Source organism: Tachysurus vachellii, chromosome 26, assembly GCF_030014155.1.
Source record: "Tachysurus vachellii isolate PV-2020 chromosome 26, HZAU_Pvac_v1, whole genome shotgun sequence".
Taxonomy (NCBI): domain Eukaryota; kingdom Metazoa; phylum Chordata; class Actinopteri; order Siluriformes; family Bagridae; genus Tachysurus; species Tachysurus vachellii.
Window position 1 is genome coordinate 2,963,924 of NC_083485.1, and position 15,305 is coordinate 2,979,228.

General features: G+C 38.2%; 3 protein-coding genes across 6 annotated transcripts; 1 reads left to right on the top strand and 2 right to left on the bottom strand.

Moving 5' to 3' along the window:
* The first annotated feature begins 2,827 nt into the window (after positions 1 to 2,827).
* On the top strand, positions 2,828 to 6,818 carry si:ch211-284e13.5 (uncharacterized protein LOC793850 homolog). Its single transcript, XM_060863440.1, has 3 exons — positions 2,828 to 3,777; positions 4,539 to 4,850; positions 5,454 to 6,818. Exons 1-3 carry the CDS (start codon positions 3,291 to 3,293, stop codon positions 6,041 to 6,043), a joined length of 1,389 nt encoding a protein of 462 aa, XP_060719423.1. The 5' UTR covers positions 2,828 to 3,290; the 3' UTR covers positions 6,044 to 6,818.
* A 116-nt stretch (positions 6,819 to 6,934) lies between these two features.
* Positions 6,935 to 9,366, bottom strand: LOC132841208 (probable E3 ubiquitin-protein ligase RNF144A-A). Of its 2 annotated transcripts, XM_060863480.1 has the most exons (4): positions 9,066 to 9,366; positions 8,496 to 8,545; positions 7,678 to 7,833; positions 6,935 to 7,537 (listed from the first exon to the last, which is right to left on the bottom strand). In XM_060863480.1, exons 1-4 carry the CDS (start codon positions 9,181 to 9,183, stop codon positions 7,121 to 7,123), a joined length of 741 nt encoding a protein of 246 aa, XP_060719463.1. In that variant the 5' UTR covers positions 9,184 to 9,366; the 3' UTR covers positions 6,935 to 7,120. The 2 variants fall into 2 exon arrangements, with proteins under 2 accessions (XP_060719463.1, XP_060719464.1); XM_060863481.1 differs by lacking the exon at positions 7,678 to 7,833 and having other exon boundaries at positions 9,066 to 9,351.
* A 1,592-nt stretch (positions 9,367 to 10,958) lies between these two features.
* si:ch211-284e13.6 (uncharacterized) lies at positions 10,959 to 15,199 on the bottom strand. Of its 3 annotated transcripts, none has more exons than XM_060863473.1 (4): positions 14,921 to 15,199; positions 13,197 to 13,296; positions 11,326 to 12,325; positions 10,959 to 11,249 (listed from the first exon to the last, which is right to left on the bottom strand). In XM_060863473.1, the coding sequence occupies exons 3-4, from the start codon at positions 12,292 to 12,294 to the stop codon at positions 11,238 to 11,240; spliced, it is 981 nt and encodes a 326-aa protein (XP_060719456.1). In that variant the 5' UTR covers positions 12,295 to 12,325; positions 13,197 to 13,296; positions 14,921 to 15,199; the 3' UTR covers positions 10,959 to 11,237. The 3 variants fall into 3 exon arrangements, with proteins under 3 accessions (XP_060719456.1, XP_060719457.1, XP_060719455.1); XM_060863474.1 differs by having other exon boundaries at positions 11,339 to 12,325; positions 13,197 to 13,299; XM_060863472.1 differs by having other exon boundaries at positions 13,197 to 13,299.
* Positions 15,200 to 15,305: the final 106 nt, after the last annotated feature.

The following is a 15,305-nucleotide window of genomic DNA, read 5'->3' on the forward strand; positions in this document are numbered from 1 at the left end:
ATAATCAATCTAATTTTTAAAATTAAATTATTTCCATTTTGTTTATAAACGGTGGATTTTTACGAAACAGGCCAAATGTCTTGAACACACCCGAGCGCTTTCCATCACATCCCAATGAATGGGTGAAAATCTGGCAACCCCGTGTCTGTAGTAGCTTAATGATAACATGGGTTTCTCTGGTTTAATCTCCCTGTTTTTTCCTTTCTCCTCTTTGTGCCTTTCTCATATTTGGCGTGATACATTTTCAAATGTTTCTCTAGTGACAACTCATTTTCGCCGAAGACGAACCGTTGCATTTTCACTATTTTCCGTGCATCGTTTTTGCTTTTTAATTATTAAATGCGGGATAACCCTTTCCATGTTCATGGCCAAGTCTGCGAGTCTCGTGCTGAAATACGGGTTGCCAGATTAAAGTAAAGTCAATATAGGTTTAAAATACATGATACTAGTTATAAACCATTTTAAAATATTAAACAATTAAACGCGACACGCTTACAAATCAAACAAAAACACAAACAATATTATTTATCCCCCACAACCTAAGGACATTTCCTCTTAATAGCATTAATCAATGTAGGGAAAAACACGACTTGGCAACTCACGTATGTTCACAGCTCTGAGCGGTCACGACATCTGCTGGTTGACCTTTTGTTTAAATTTGCCTATGTGTAACAGCCAGCAAGGTGCTTTCACTGAGTCAAAATAATAATGATATTGACGATTGGTTTAAAATGTGTTAAAATACGTGTATTAAATAATGATCACTGTCTTTCTAATGTAACTGAATGTTTCTGGTCCTGGAGTTCCATCACTGCACATTTTGCTATTTTCTCTGCTTCCTACATAAATAATTCACTTCATCTGCTAAATAAAATCCGTGAACTAGGTTTAACTTGGCTTTATGAAGGGAAAAAACGTGAACAGGCAGGAGTACTACTGGACCAATTGATATGATTTTTTTTAAAGTGTCACAGTCGTTTAAAACATTGACCAAAAGTAAAATAAAAGGGTGTGTAATGCCAATTTGAATGCACTTCAGTATTTGTATGACATGTCATTAGGCTTATCCCACACAGCCAAACAAAGTAAGCCATCTTCTGCCATTTTGCCTGGTTAACAATGCAAATTATAAATCTGTTTATATTTTTTTTTAATATATTTTCAATCCAATTTAATTCAAATTTATTTGTATAGCGTTTTTTACAATTGACATTGTCTACAACAGCTATACAGAACATAAACATAGAACGAAAGGTTATTATAAAGAATAATATAAAGATTCATATTATACAAAAATTCAAGAATATTATTAGATATATTTAAATGTGTTTGTATTTGTCCCCAATGAGCAAGTCTGAGGTGACTCAGGTGACTATGGGGAGTAAAAACTCCCTTGAATGGTGAAGGAAGAAACCTTGAGAGGAACCAGACACAAAGGGGAACCTCATCCTCATATGGGTGACACTGGAGGGTGTGATTATAAATATAGTCTGATAAATGTTGTATTGATGTAAAAGACCACATGGATTTCACATTTCCTCTTTAGTATCGCAGAGTACAACTAGAGCTGTTAGATCTTTAGATGCCTCAGGATTCTCACAGAGTCAGGCTCATCTCAATGGTGGTCCAAAATCTTCATGGCACGGAAGAAAATCAGAGCTGGTACAATTTTGAGATGCCTCGGGATGGGTAATAAGAGAGAAGCGAATATTTATTCAACTCTGTTAAATAAACATATTTTTACTTTACATGTTTTATAATATTTGCTGCTTTGCAAGCAGAGTTTGTAGAATGTGTGTAGGATGTGGTAGCCTAGTGGTTACAGTGCCTAGTGTGAGTTTGAATCTCAGGTCCACCAAGGTTCCACTGCTGGGCCCCTGAGCAAGGCCCTTAACCCTCAATTGCTCAGTTGTATAAACTGAAATAAAAATTTAAGTCACTCTGGATGAAGGTGTCTGGTAAATGTAGAAATAATTGTTTTTTGTTTTTTTTTAACCAATTTAATAAACACACACGATATAAAATATCTATAAAATATATACATACACTACATTTTCTGCGAATGATTTTCATTATTTTTCCATTCAGCCACAAGCGAATTGTGAGATCAGGCTCTGTTGTGTGAGGAGGCCTGTGGTTCAGTTCATCCAAATGTGGTTTAAAGGGTTTGAGGTAAAAGTTCTGTGTAGGTCCCTCACTTTACACCCCAACCTTCACAAACCATGTCTTCATGGATGTATTTTTGTGCAAAGAGGCATTGTGTGCTTCCAGTTTTGTGGCAATAGTCCATACTGTATATGGGTCTGATGATCAGGTGTCCACAAACCTTTGGCCATAATAATAATATATAAACAGCCTTTATTAATTATAATAATCAAATAAACAGCCATATTTATCGCGTTTAGTATGAATGTTCCATTATTAAATCATTATCATTAATAGCTGCCACTGCTGGGCCCCTGAACAAGGCCCTTAACAGTCAATTGCTCAGTTGTATAAATTGAAATAAAAATGTAAGTCACACTGGATAAAGGTGTCTGCTAAATGACATAAATGTAAATTTTATTGTAAATATATTATTAAATCGTTATATAAATCGTTTATATCTTATACTATATGCGTTATAGTAGATTTTTAAGGTTTATTTTATAGACAAGGTGTAAGTGAGAATAAAATTAATTTACACACAGACTAATTTAAAAAAAATCCAACACGAGTCATTGAACTTTGTTTGATATATTTTACATTATAGTCCTACAGATACAGATTAGAGACAATAACAGTTTATAAACTTGAATTAGCCAATCACAAAGCAGGAGGCGGGATTTGTCGACGTATGAAAGCGTAACGACTTCCTGGAAGGAGGAAGTGATGTGATAGACGGTCCACACTATGTAAATGTGAATTAATGGAACGTGGCTTTCACGGTTTGTGTTTAAAAAAAGGAAATATTCGGCTTACTCAGGGGATGTCGTTCGTGTTTCAGGCTTTCAGTATGACAGGATTTTCAGCCTCAGAGAAACAGTTTATGAAGGTAGAGAATGTGTTGCCAGGTGTGTAGCTAGCTGCTCATCTTAGCTGAAAGAAAGACTGAGGTAAACTTTAGGCTATAATTATCGACAAACAAAACCAGATGAGTTCCAACTCTTAGAGGCGGAAGTAGACTTTTAGTAGTAATTTGTCAGCTGTGAGGAAAAATAGATACATTGTGGAGAGCTGGTAGGTCTGTAACTAGCATATTGTGTACCAGGGAAGGAATAGACTGCTTTGTGTAAATACTCAGCGCGGTTATGGCACACAACCTCGAAAGTTTATCAAACTCGGGTCTGCTCGCTGAGCTGTCCGTTTCCTTCCATGATGAACTCACGACCAGCATCCAAAGCGCCTTCAGTGTGGCTGGAGAGCTGGCGGTATCCGAGGTGTCAAAAGTCGTCGGGAAAGCTTTCCGTGATATGCGAGATCAGCTGCACAAAACCCTGTTGGCTAACAGGAACCTCAGGACGAGGCTCACGCTGGCGCAGACGGAGCTGCGCAGCGCGCAGAGTCGCACGCCGCAGACGCGCGACATCGCAGTCAACACGAGCCCGAACGCGTCCGAACCACGAATCGACTCCTCGCTCGACGTCAAACAGACCCATGAAGACGTTCCCGGGGATTCGTTTGAGTGTCGTACGGATTCGTTTTGCGAGATCGGAGAGGACGGAATCGAGTGCGTAAAGGATGTTAAACCCAATCTAACAGGAGATGAGTTTTCACACCAGTTACAAGAGACACAAGGCGAGATTTCAGTCTATTTCTTTTGTGTTTCAAGTCAGACAAAAAAACAATATTCTGTTTGTGCATGCAGGGTGATGTTGAAGGTCAGATTTGTCTAAGATTTCTTGCTAACACGTGATGTGAGCTCATCATTGAAGTTTTTTAGAATGTCATTTTCAATCACACCTTATTCTGAGTATTTAGGCACATCTAACTGAAACCCATGTGTAAAGGCATGGGGGATTTTATAAGTATATAACACAAGATGTAAGATTTTTCACCGTAACAACATGATCTATAAAATCTTACACGTTTTACAAAGCCATAAACATAATCTGAACAGTTTAAGTAAAAGTTACAGTTAAAAAAAAAAAGAAGACTAATAGTTAGGTAATGTTTTATAACACAAGTGTAATACAAACACAAATCCACCTAGAAAAACAGATCAGACAAGATCATCTGGTAAAATGAAAAATGAAAATCTGGCAAATTTCACTCTAGTAAAATGTAAGGTTATTTTAATGTTAGGTTTGCTTGTTCTCGGTGTATAAATTTGGATTTGTACCTATGTAAATTGTTCATACCTTGGCTGTCAAGCTGCTGCCCTCTTTCATGTAACCTAGTCTGCAATTTCCAAAAGTCTGGATAATGTAGCTGTTGAATTCTGTCACATGGTATACGGCAGCTAGAAACAAACACGGGTCTATTATTTGAAGCGGTTTCCTTACGTATGAAATGTAAATGAATTAATGACTTCATCTTTATATTTCATGTCTAAACAGACATAAAAGAGGACCTTCACGTCATGCAGGAGCACGCTTTACATGCTGATCAGGTATGCATTGAGACAGTAATGGTACCTGGAGCTTCAGCTGTCCAGATAAAGGGCTGTATATCCTATGAGTCTAATCATGCAGCAAAGTTGGAGGAGGCTCATCAGTGTGCTCACCCTTTGTCTGAAGCCGAGCAAGAGTTTAGCTCGGAGTCCCTGTCGATGGCCCAGTCAAAGTTATTGGAGGATTGGAGACCTGAACCACTGCATCTTCAGAGTTGCCAGTCAGATTCATATGCATCATCTGGCAGCTCTGCTCTGGGTAGGTTATGTGCAAAACAGACACATGGTTTTACCTGTCTTAAATAGTTGCTAAACTCTAATGATCTTTGTTTATGTTCATCAGAAGTTTCCATACAAAAAGTGCACTTTTAGTATGGAAACTTCTGATGAACATAAACACAAGATTTATGTTCATTGATTTTCCTTACCTTCTTTTTTTTTTTCCCCCACATTGTTAGTATAAAGAAATGCTTGCATGCAGGAATATTAAAGAGTAAGATAAATGTAAGGAGTTTCTCTCTGTGCAATTTATGTACTTGCCTAGCAAGTATTCTTACAACCGTAGCCACTTAATCATAACATGGGCGCGCAATGTCAGAAGTTTGAAATTTTTATTAAAAACAGTCAAAAAAGTACTTTGGGGAAGCCTATTAAACCTGCACTTTTGAGCAGCATTGCATGACTTTGAGAGCATAGTGTTAGGAATGTAATTCTTATGGGGATATTTCCAGTTTAAATGCTGCTTACAAAATAAATCTGCATTTGTTCTAAAAATATATCATAAAAGCCCTTAAAATAAAAATGTAATATATTGTCTAATCACATCTAACCAAGTTTATGTTCTTTGCCGTTTTCCTAAAAGCCAATCCTTCTCTCTTGCAAGAAGAACTTCCAGGTATGGACTTCCTTGCCTCAGCGTCCTCCAGCCAGCCGGACACGTGCCACGCACCAATGTCCCGAAGAGATGCCTCCTCCCTAAATAACCCCAACTCTAATTCGCATTTCCCTACTCACAGCTCTGGGCAGGGGCATGCTTTAGGGCAGTTTTCTATGCCAGAGGATGTGCATAGATTTCGCAGTGTCATGCAGCCTAAACTGGCAACCCATCAACACAAAAGTCCTAAACGCAGCTTGTACCCTCCTGGGCGAAGTCCTTTTCGCTGTTCACAGTGTGGCCGAGACTTTAATCGAATGGAGCACCTCAAGATCCACCAAAGGATTCATACAGGCGAGAAACCATATGCTTGCTCAGAGTGCACTGCACGTTTCCGACACTCGTGGGCGCTCACACGCCACATCCGCATCCACACAGGCGAGAAGCCATATTCGTGCACACATTGTGGGAAAAGATTCCGGAACTGCGGTGGGCTACGCTTCCATCAGAGGACACATGCCCAGCGAAGTTGCTTGACAAATATTAGACCAAATTTAGAGGGTTATGGCAGAGCATAAGTGAAACTCCTCTTCATCAAATCATCAAATTACAAATTATTTAGAAACTATGACATGACCAACCATAATGCAGTAGATTTCCTGTACCAAATATCTGGTGTCCTGGTATGTCTGGTATCTGCCAGTTCTCTCCTAACCTGTATATTTGTATGGCATTTATTGGTGAAGACAAACTGTTTAGAACTATGCTGCATTTTTCTTTATGCCTGGGAACTATGGTACCTTTTTCCTTTATTTACTTTCACTTTAACTCAAATTTCAGTTCAAAATGTTAGAAGTCAAGTGATCTTGAGCATAATCATAGCAAATTGGTGTTTGTAAGGACATTTTACCCAACAGAACATACTGCTAGCTCATTTTAAAGGGCTGTGATGCCGTATAGTTAAAAGAAAAGCTCCCAGATCTTTTGTTCAATACAGTTGCTTGGGATAAATGCAGTCTTTATTCTTGGGGATTTATACCAATATTGCTTATTGATTGATTATAGCAATATTGTAATTTAACCAGCATGTATTCTGAAAAGCTGAATGTATCAGGAATATGACATTTCTACAATACATGCCGTTATTCTGTTGTGCCAAAGTATATTAATTTTGCAGTTGGTAATAGATAAACATTAGACATTTTACTGTTCACACTTTTTAAAGCTACTTTAAGTGCCTGAAAACAAGGTGTTGGTGTTGACTTGAAATGATTCCTACTGTACAATGTGAATTTGTCTCATTCCAGATATCTTAGATATCACAACACTGGAATTAAAGAGTCTTTCACTGCCCTTTAGTGAGATTTATTGGGTATTTCATATATCAAAAAATTTCCAATTCTGTTAGAACAAAATCTAAAACAAAAATAAAAGAAAAAAAAATAACTCTTATTGAATATCATTCTGTTAAAAAAGCAGCCAAATCTAGAAAGCAGGTAATTTTTTGAATAGGAATATATAAAATTGCTAGACTTTAGCTTTCTGTACAAAAATAATCTTGTTTTGAATAAATGTAAATATATTTTGTATACAGTTTTATATACACAAACAAATATACAATTAAAAATGGAGAATGCAGGCTAGTGTTCAGCTGGTCAAGTTTGAAATCTCTGGCGTGCTGCTTTTGGTGCAGAGCAGGTCAAGGTCCAGTATTTGTTCATGTCCTTTGTGCACACTTGTTTGGACCTTAGGCAGATAAAACAGTAACTATGGTTGCAGTATGAACAAGTCACATATTTACACCCTGTTTTATGCATCATTATTCTGTAACATTTGGGGCAGGCTCTGAAAAGTGGGCAGCCATACACTTTGCTGCTCAACTCTGTGACTTGCTCACAGGCGAGAAGCAATGAGACAACCGGGCATGACTTGTTGGTACAGGTGCCATCAGGGCAAGGATACAGGCAGCCACCACACAGTGGTGTGGTAGAGCATTGTGGGCACTGCAGTAGCGAAGCGGACCCTCCTGCTGGAAACACTGCAGGCTTCAGGATGGAGGAACAATTTGTACACTGTAAAGCAAAGACAAACATTTCATTTCATGTCCTTGATTCCTTTTCCTTAGGCACATTCAAAGTAAATTGATTTATTTTGTACAACTAGTGGGATAGGGGGGCACGGTGGCTTAGTGGTTAGCATGTTCGCCTCACACCTTCAGGGTTGGGGGTTCGATTCCCGCCTCCGCCTTGTGTGTGTGGAGTTTGCATGTTCTCCCCTTGCCTCGGGGGTTTCCTCCGAGTACTCCACTTTCCTCCCCCGGTCCAAAGACATGCATGGTAGGTTGATTGGCATCTCTGGATTGGCATCTCTGTGACCCGAGGTAGTTCGGATAAGCGGTAGAAAATGAATGAATGAATGAACTAGTGGGTTCAAATGATATTTATTAAATTCTTAGCATATAATGCTTCTAAACAGCAAATCCTTTTTCTTTTTCAGTCTTATTAACGTCACAACAAAGTGAATGTTTACTGCTGCTGTAACATAACACAAAACTTGTTTTAAAGACATTATATGCAACTCAATGTTTACAACGTAGTGGATATTATTTTTTATTCATTCATTCATTTTCTACCGCTTATCCGAACTACCTCGGGTCACGGGGAGCCTGTGCCTATCTCAGGCGTCATCGGGCATCAAGGCAGGATACACCCTGGACGGAGTGCCAACCCATCACAGGGCACACACACACTATTATTTTTTAATCATTCGAAATTGTTATCGCAGGAAAATCGATGTGGTATAAGTGGAAATAAACACTTTAGGATGTCCTGTTATAGGGAAATAGGGTATGGAATTGTGAATATGAATAAATTTCTGTTCTGCTCATCATTCTGATATTGTCTGACTTCTCAGGCAGTGCTGACATAGAGGCGACTCTTTCTGTTTCTGTCTGGGCATAAAATTTGAAACTTTATTCAAGAGCAGTGTTTAATAGTCTTTAAGAGTTAAATGCCAGGAAGTATCGCTTACCTCCAGTGATGTGGGATTTTCTAGTTTGGGTGGATCATCTTGTGATGAAACTAGAAAAGAAGTATTGGCAATTGTTTGCTTTTGTTTACAAATTCACTCTTCTTCAGTTGAATGTTCAGGATCACACTTTCACTTTATGGCAGCTGAGTGGCGTAATATTAAAAACAATCAAAAGTGAAACCTAACGTTGTTTTGACAGTAAAACATTTGATTAACTGAATAGATAAGTACAGGGATTTGTTAGACTTTTTAATACGTTAGGCATTACATTTTGGAGAAATATACGAAAGTAAGCAATGTACAGTAAAAGCACTAAATTGTATAATAAAGTAATATTCTACCAAATGTAAGATACATTAAAAAAAACTTTGGCTTTGGGTTTATAAAATCCTCTAAAGAATAATTGCTATACAGTATATTGACAGATGGTAACCAGAGACAGATATACATTTAAATACCCATTAGAACAGCTGATGGACTTTATCTTCCACATTGAGCTCAAGACCTACATATCCAAAAAAAGATTATTTTTAACTCACCAGTTATCACTTAAAGAAATACACAATGTACCTGTTCCTCCCATTCCAGAGTCCTCTTTTTCCTCAGTATGTCGTTTTTTTCCTCTCAAACAACTCGGATTCACGACTTGTTTACTGGTACTTGTCTTTTTCTTCCGTGCTCGCTTCATGTTGAGTGAAACAGAAAGTTTGTTCCGGCGTTAAAGAGTCTCATTTGAGGGGATTTCCTGATACTGCCTTGAAGGGAAATCCCAAAGCTTTGCACAAGTTTTATATGACTTTACTTTTACAAACGTATCCGCGACAAATCCTTTATCATTTAGCTAATAACTAACATTTATTTAGAAAGAGACTAAAACATAGTCAGGTAGAAATAGAGTACCAGAACAGACAGTGAATTCAGACACTCGGTAGACACTTTAATAGATAAACCGATATAAACTCCACATGCAAACATGTTAGATATATAGGGGCAGTTTATAATGCTTTCCTGTCAACAAACAATACATTTCTGATATTCCCTATCATACGGTGGTGAAATACAGATATACCCAAAGGTATGTGGACACCTGAACATCTCACCTTTCCACCCAAACTGTTTCGCCAATTAGTTTCCATTCACAGAAACTAAAAAGCCCAAAACGTCCTGCCTGAAAATGCCCTGAGCACAAAGCTAGCTCCATAAAGATATAGTTTGTCGTTGTTGTAGCGGAGGACCGTGTGTCCTGAACAGGTACGTGCCTCCTCATCCATCACCGGTGAATGAACTCAATAATGCTCTTGCAGATCTCTTGCAGTTTTGGTTAGATTAGTAAAAGCAACTATATATAATATGTCGATTCACCAACAATGTTTCATACTTCCTTACTAGCTTTAGTTAAATCAGAGCTCATACTGTATATGACAAGGCAAGTTGAAACCATGGTTATACAGTAGGTTTTACATTTTGGTATGTCATACACTATATGGCAACCGACTGCAGGTAGGAACTAATTTATGAATTAAAAAAAAATTGGACAATATTTATGTTAAAGGAATCATTTCAGTCAGTCATTTGAACGTCGGACTTGTCCAGGATTAATGTGTAATACCTACTTTGTAATCTCAGATCAAATGTCACTGTCAGAAATTGTAGGTCCCTGTCACTGGTAAGTATTACTGGTAATAAGTGCATACAAACCCATCATACATGTGTCATAAATTGTCTAATGAGTGTAGACATACAAAACAAGAAAATATTTTGAAAACCAGTTTATATGTCTTAACACTATCTTGTAGCAATTATACACAAAATTCCATAAAAAAAAACAGCTCAAAAGTACAAAAAAAAAAAAAATAGTTAGTATATGATCAACAAACCATTTTTGCAGCATAAGCATCAACCATTCTTTTAGGCACCGAGAACTAGCCCCTTGTGTGAATTTCCCAATGCATTTGTATCCAGGTCTAGGTCTGGTTTCCCCAAAGGTAGGATCAGCTTTACTCTTTAGGTGCGAAAGCCCAAAGTGTTGCTCACACTCAGTTCTTGACCCAGTTCTAAAGTTTCCTACACCTGAATTCAGAGCAAACATGGCAGTAGGATGAGATTGTCTATTTTGTACCCACAGTTTTTCTTGAGTGCTTTAAATTTGCTAGACTGTAAAAAGTAGCTCTGAAAAAAATCCAATTAGAAAATTCTGGTGCTCGTCACCAGATATGTTCTTCTCACAGGCTAACAATAATGCTATATCAGCAAATATTAATATGTCTGTGAAAATCTTCAGCACTTAAGGTAGATTTTAGATAAAACAAATGGGACATTATATCTACGGAAGTATAAAATATTCAAAATTCCATTAGATTTCATTTAGTACTACTAGACTGATGATATTACCAGTACTCCATATGAGTGGGTGCTTGTATGTATTGTCTTATAAACAATTAACCCAGTTTGGGTTGTAAAACCTTTCATTTTTAGCTGCCATTTGCATTTTGGAAGTAAAATTCTAAACGGTGTGTTTTTTGTTTTTTTTTTGTTTTGTTTTGTTTTTGTTTTTTTTTACCTCCTGAAGGCTAAGACTTAACACACCATCATTAACCAAGTGATGGTGGATGATCCTCACGAAGAAGACCTTGCCAGTTCAAAGCATTCTGTAGAGTTTATCAAAATGATCGATCGAGGCTAATCTGTCGCAAACGTGTATCTCAGAAGAGTCTGAAAGATGGTCCTCTTCATGTCAGGCCATCAGTGTGGTCCCTGTGAAATGAGAAGCAAATTAGTTGGATGACTTCTTTACAACTGAGTTAGAGATCTTATTATCCATGATACCGACCTTGACTTTGTACCTGCACTGTTGAGATTGGTGCTCTACTGGATCTCTAAATATCTGCTGGTCAAGGGGAAAGACCATCTCTAGATCTATTGGTTGCTCCACCTGGGATGGAGATTTCCATTTATCAGGTCGCTCCTCTGGTACCACTCTGTGTTTCTGTCTTTCTGTCAGTGTTTCTGTACGAACCAGGCTGATAACAGTCGGCCTGAGACTTTTTTCTTTCCTTTCTGCTGTTCTGTCCAATTTTTGTCTAGAACTTGAATCAGAACTAGAAACACAATCTGTGGTAAATCCAGAGTGTATTTGGTGCATGCTGGAATCTCCATGGGAATTCTCTTCCTTCACTAAGGCTGTGCTTGGCTGTGTAGCTTTCATGCAAGACTGCAAGACTGCCTGCTCTGGAATTGGGACACGGACTGTGCTCCCACTCCCCCACTTTTCCTTTCTTTGTTTCGCTGCTATATTTTCCTGCATCTCTTCATTTTTCCTTCTTTCTCCAAGCAACTGAGAGGGACACTGGAGTCCTACTGTGTCTGTCTGTAACCCTCCCGGGTTGGGTTTTGAAAGTTTCGAGCTCCAGATCTCTAGTGGAGGCACAGAGAGCTGCTGGATGCAGTGGTACAGTGATGGGTAGTCCACATATTTAAACTTCGGCACCTTCTCCTTTGGGCTGCTGGGACGGTGTGCTGGCACCTTTCCAAGCGGGCATGAGGCTAGCCAGCCTTCCAGTGGTGGCACGGATAGCTGCTTGATGCACTGATGTAGTGAGGGAAAGTCACAATACTGGAAGCGAGGCACCTTGCAAGGGACATCTGAGTGTTCTTCCATCCTGACTCTTGTAGTGATCACTGAGTCACCTGGTTCTCTTTTGCACTGTCTGACCTCACTGTCATGCTCTGGTCGGATGGCTGAGTCTGAGAGTTTTGACTCATCACCCCCTGCCTGTGGGAGGTGCCTCAGTTTGTCCATGTGTGGCACTGCAGAATGACACTTCAGTCTCCTATCAGTAGCAAATGGAGAAAAATGAGTAAAATCAATAAGAATTCGTTAGCAGAAATTTGTTGGGTACATCTGAGTATAGGCAAAAGTGAACTTACCACAGATTTCCAATTATTTTGCCTTAATTAAATAAATGTTCAATACAGGGACCCTTCATACACTCACCCTTTGGAGCAATTTAATGTAGCAAAGTCCACCTACAGGAAGGAAACTAGAGCACCTGAAGGAAACCCCTGAGAAGTGACTATGCTACCCCTGCACCACTATGACAGCCAGTGATTCCCTAGTATGTTAAAATTCATTACTTTATCTAATATAAAATGCCATGGTGTCTCCTCTCAGTAATAGTTTGAAACGTGAGCTCACACACTACCGCGAGGCTCTTTCTCTTTCAGCGCACATTTATTGCAGTGTGTCGAGGCTACGCTATCACTTACAAAAATCCGTCTCCATGCACCATTTAAGCCTAGACAGCTTGGACACAAAAGGCATTTATTCAACAAAACTGTTTGAATCAGTCTGCACACAATATGCAGGCACAACACTGAGTTCAAGCAAAAGAAAAACTCAATATGAGTAAAAAAATAGGGGCATGTAAAAACTTGTGGGATCTGGTTGAAGCAGATCTGGGTGAGGATGTATGTCTATTGAATGGCAATGATGGCTCTTAGCCCAAAACTTTAAATGTGTTTAGTGTATTTACTGGTTTAGAGAGAGAGAGAGAGAGAGAGAGAGAGACAGACAGAGAGAGTATGTGTGTCATGAGTATAAATAGCTCTGCAGGTATGAACTGTAGAAGAAAAGTAGGTCAGCCTCAGAGTGATCGCCTTCGCCAGGGGGCCCAAAACAAAATATCTATCTCATATACTCACCACGATCTCCTGTTGTCAGCACTCTGGCAAGGGAAGTAGAGTCAAAAACACCCGATACTCCTCCACAAAAGACTAGGAGCGACCTGATGCTTGTGACTTTCTTCTGGGGACACAGTAAAGTGCTTCAGTTTACATTGATGCATTTGTTAATCTTAGCACTCCATCTATTTTACCAGTAACTTAATTATATTTTTGTCCGATTAATGTTATTTTCATAAAACCCAAATGGAACACTGGAGCAATGGCGCAATACTCTAATGCAATGTGGTATTCAGCAGCTAATTCTAGTTTGTGGGTTCATATGAGTCCGAGATTTTGTGTGCTGATTGTAGTGGCTCTGCAATGCTGTTCATGGGTTTGGGGCAAAAAAAAAAAAAAAAAAAAAGTCACCTAACATCTTTCACTATCATATTGTTTGCTGGAGAAAAAGAGTCTGCCATAACACCACAAACCTTGTTTTGTTGTTAGCAGCATGTTAAATAAAGGTAATGTGCAAGCGTTTTTACTTCTTCCACATACAAATGCTCTCTGGAAATTACCCTGGCACTCTGAAAGAAAAACACACAAGAACTGGAGTCATGCCAGTGTGAGAGGAGGGATCTCCTTGATCACACTTGGGCTGCCACCCAGCCGGCATGCTGCTGTGCTAACCAGCAGTAGAGCCACATTATATTTTAATACAGGCTCATTAGTGAAGTCTGAAACACAAAGCTGAAACACAGGGCCAGAAGGCAATTTTTCATTGTTTTGGATCTGCCTAAAAATTAAAATTACATTTTGTAACAGATCAGGTTTTTTTTTTCTTCTGTTTGTAATGTATGTACTACTATAAAATGTATATACTATGTTAAATTCCTTGCACTTTTTTGTAAGCAATCTTCAGCTACTAATACGTCAGGAGAATAGGAAAAGAATGTTATCATGCATGGGTTTAGATATTTCAAAAAAAATAATTCTAATGTAAAAAACTCATACAGATGTAAGTTATTTGTATAGTTCTGATGTATAGTTACTACTTAAATGTACTTTTTAAGCATTCTGTTTTTGCTGGTGTGTGTGTGTGTGTGTGTGTGTGTGTGTGTGTGTGTGTGTGTGTGTGGAACTGGGTCACGCACGCTGGCCTACATTTCGAGGGTTTGTTGTCTTCTTTTATTTCCCCTCCCTGCGTTTATATTCGGTCTGACCCCGCCCTCTACCAGCAGTAACCAAGCAACCATTTCTTTTTTTTTTTTAAATAAAAAAAATAATAATACACATATTTATAACAGGGTTTCCAGGGTACCTAATTATTCCTAATTATATTTGTTACTAATAACTTACTATTACCAAAAAACTATTTGCCAGGGTATAATAATTAAAAAATAAAAGTACCGTCCAAAGTGTTAAGCAGTAATCCATCCCAATCTGGCAACCGCTTGTGCGCGCTATCTTTATTTATTTATTTATTTATTTATTTTAGCATTTTAATCAGTATCAAAAACCTTGACGTTTGCAAATCGACGTGTATTGAGTTACGTTTAGAACAGAAAACAAAGTTTATACGAGTTTATTAAAAGCGTATTGACAAAAATCTGTAAATATACGCTGCTAGGCAACAACTACTACTAATAATAATAATAATCATAATAGTAATAATAATAATATTAAGCAGAATAATCTTACTTTTTGTATTATATAAGTTTTATATGAGCATTTTTGTGCTAAACAAGTGTCAGAAGTTTTACCTTCTCTTATCCTGATCCGTCTCTAAACCAGTGGAGCTCTTGATGACTTTAGTCTTGATGACTTTAGTCCTCTGTTATGTTTTGCATTGTCTCCTATTCTCATATCTACATCTGGTGTATATCCCTAACACCATCTCTTACCTTTACTCATACATAAAGTCACTATTTTCACCTGTTTTTTTGTTTTATTTAAACAAAAAAAACCCAAAACCAATAGCCAAAAGATTATTGTTGATCCAGTCTCTAATACCACAATGTCTTTTCTCACAGATCAGTTGCTTCATGTGTTGGACGCGATTTCGCATTCTGATCCAGTCCAATCATAGTTTAGTCACGTTTTTAGGTCCCACCCATAGAATCTGTCTTTGTCCAATAAGAAGGCGAG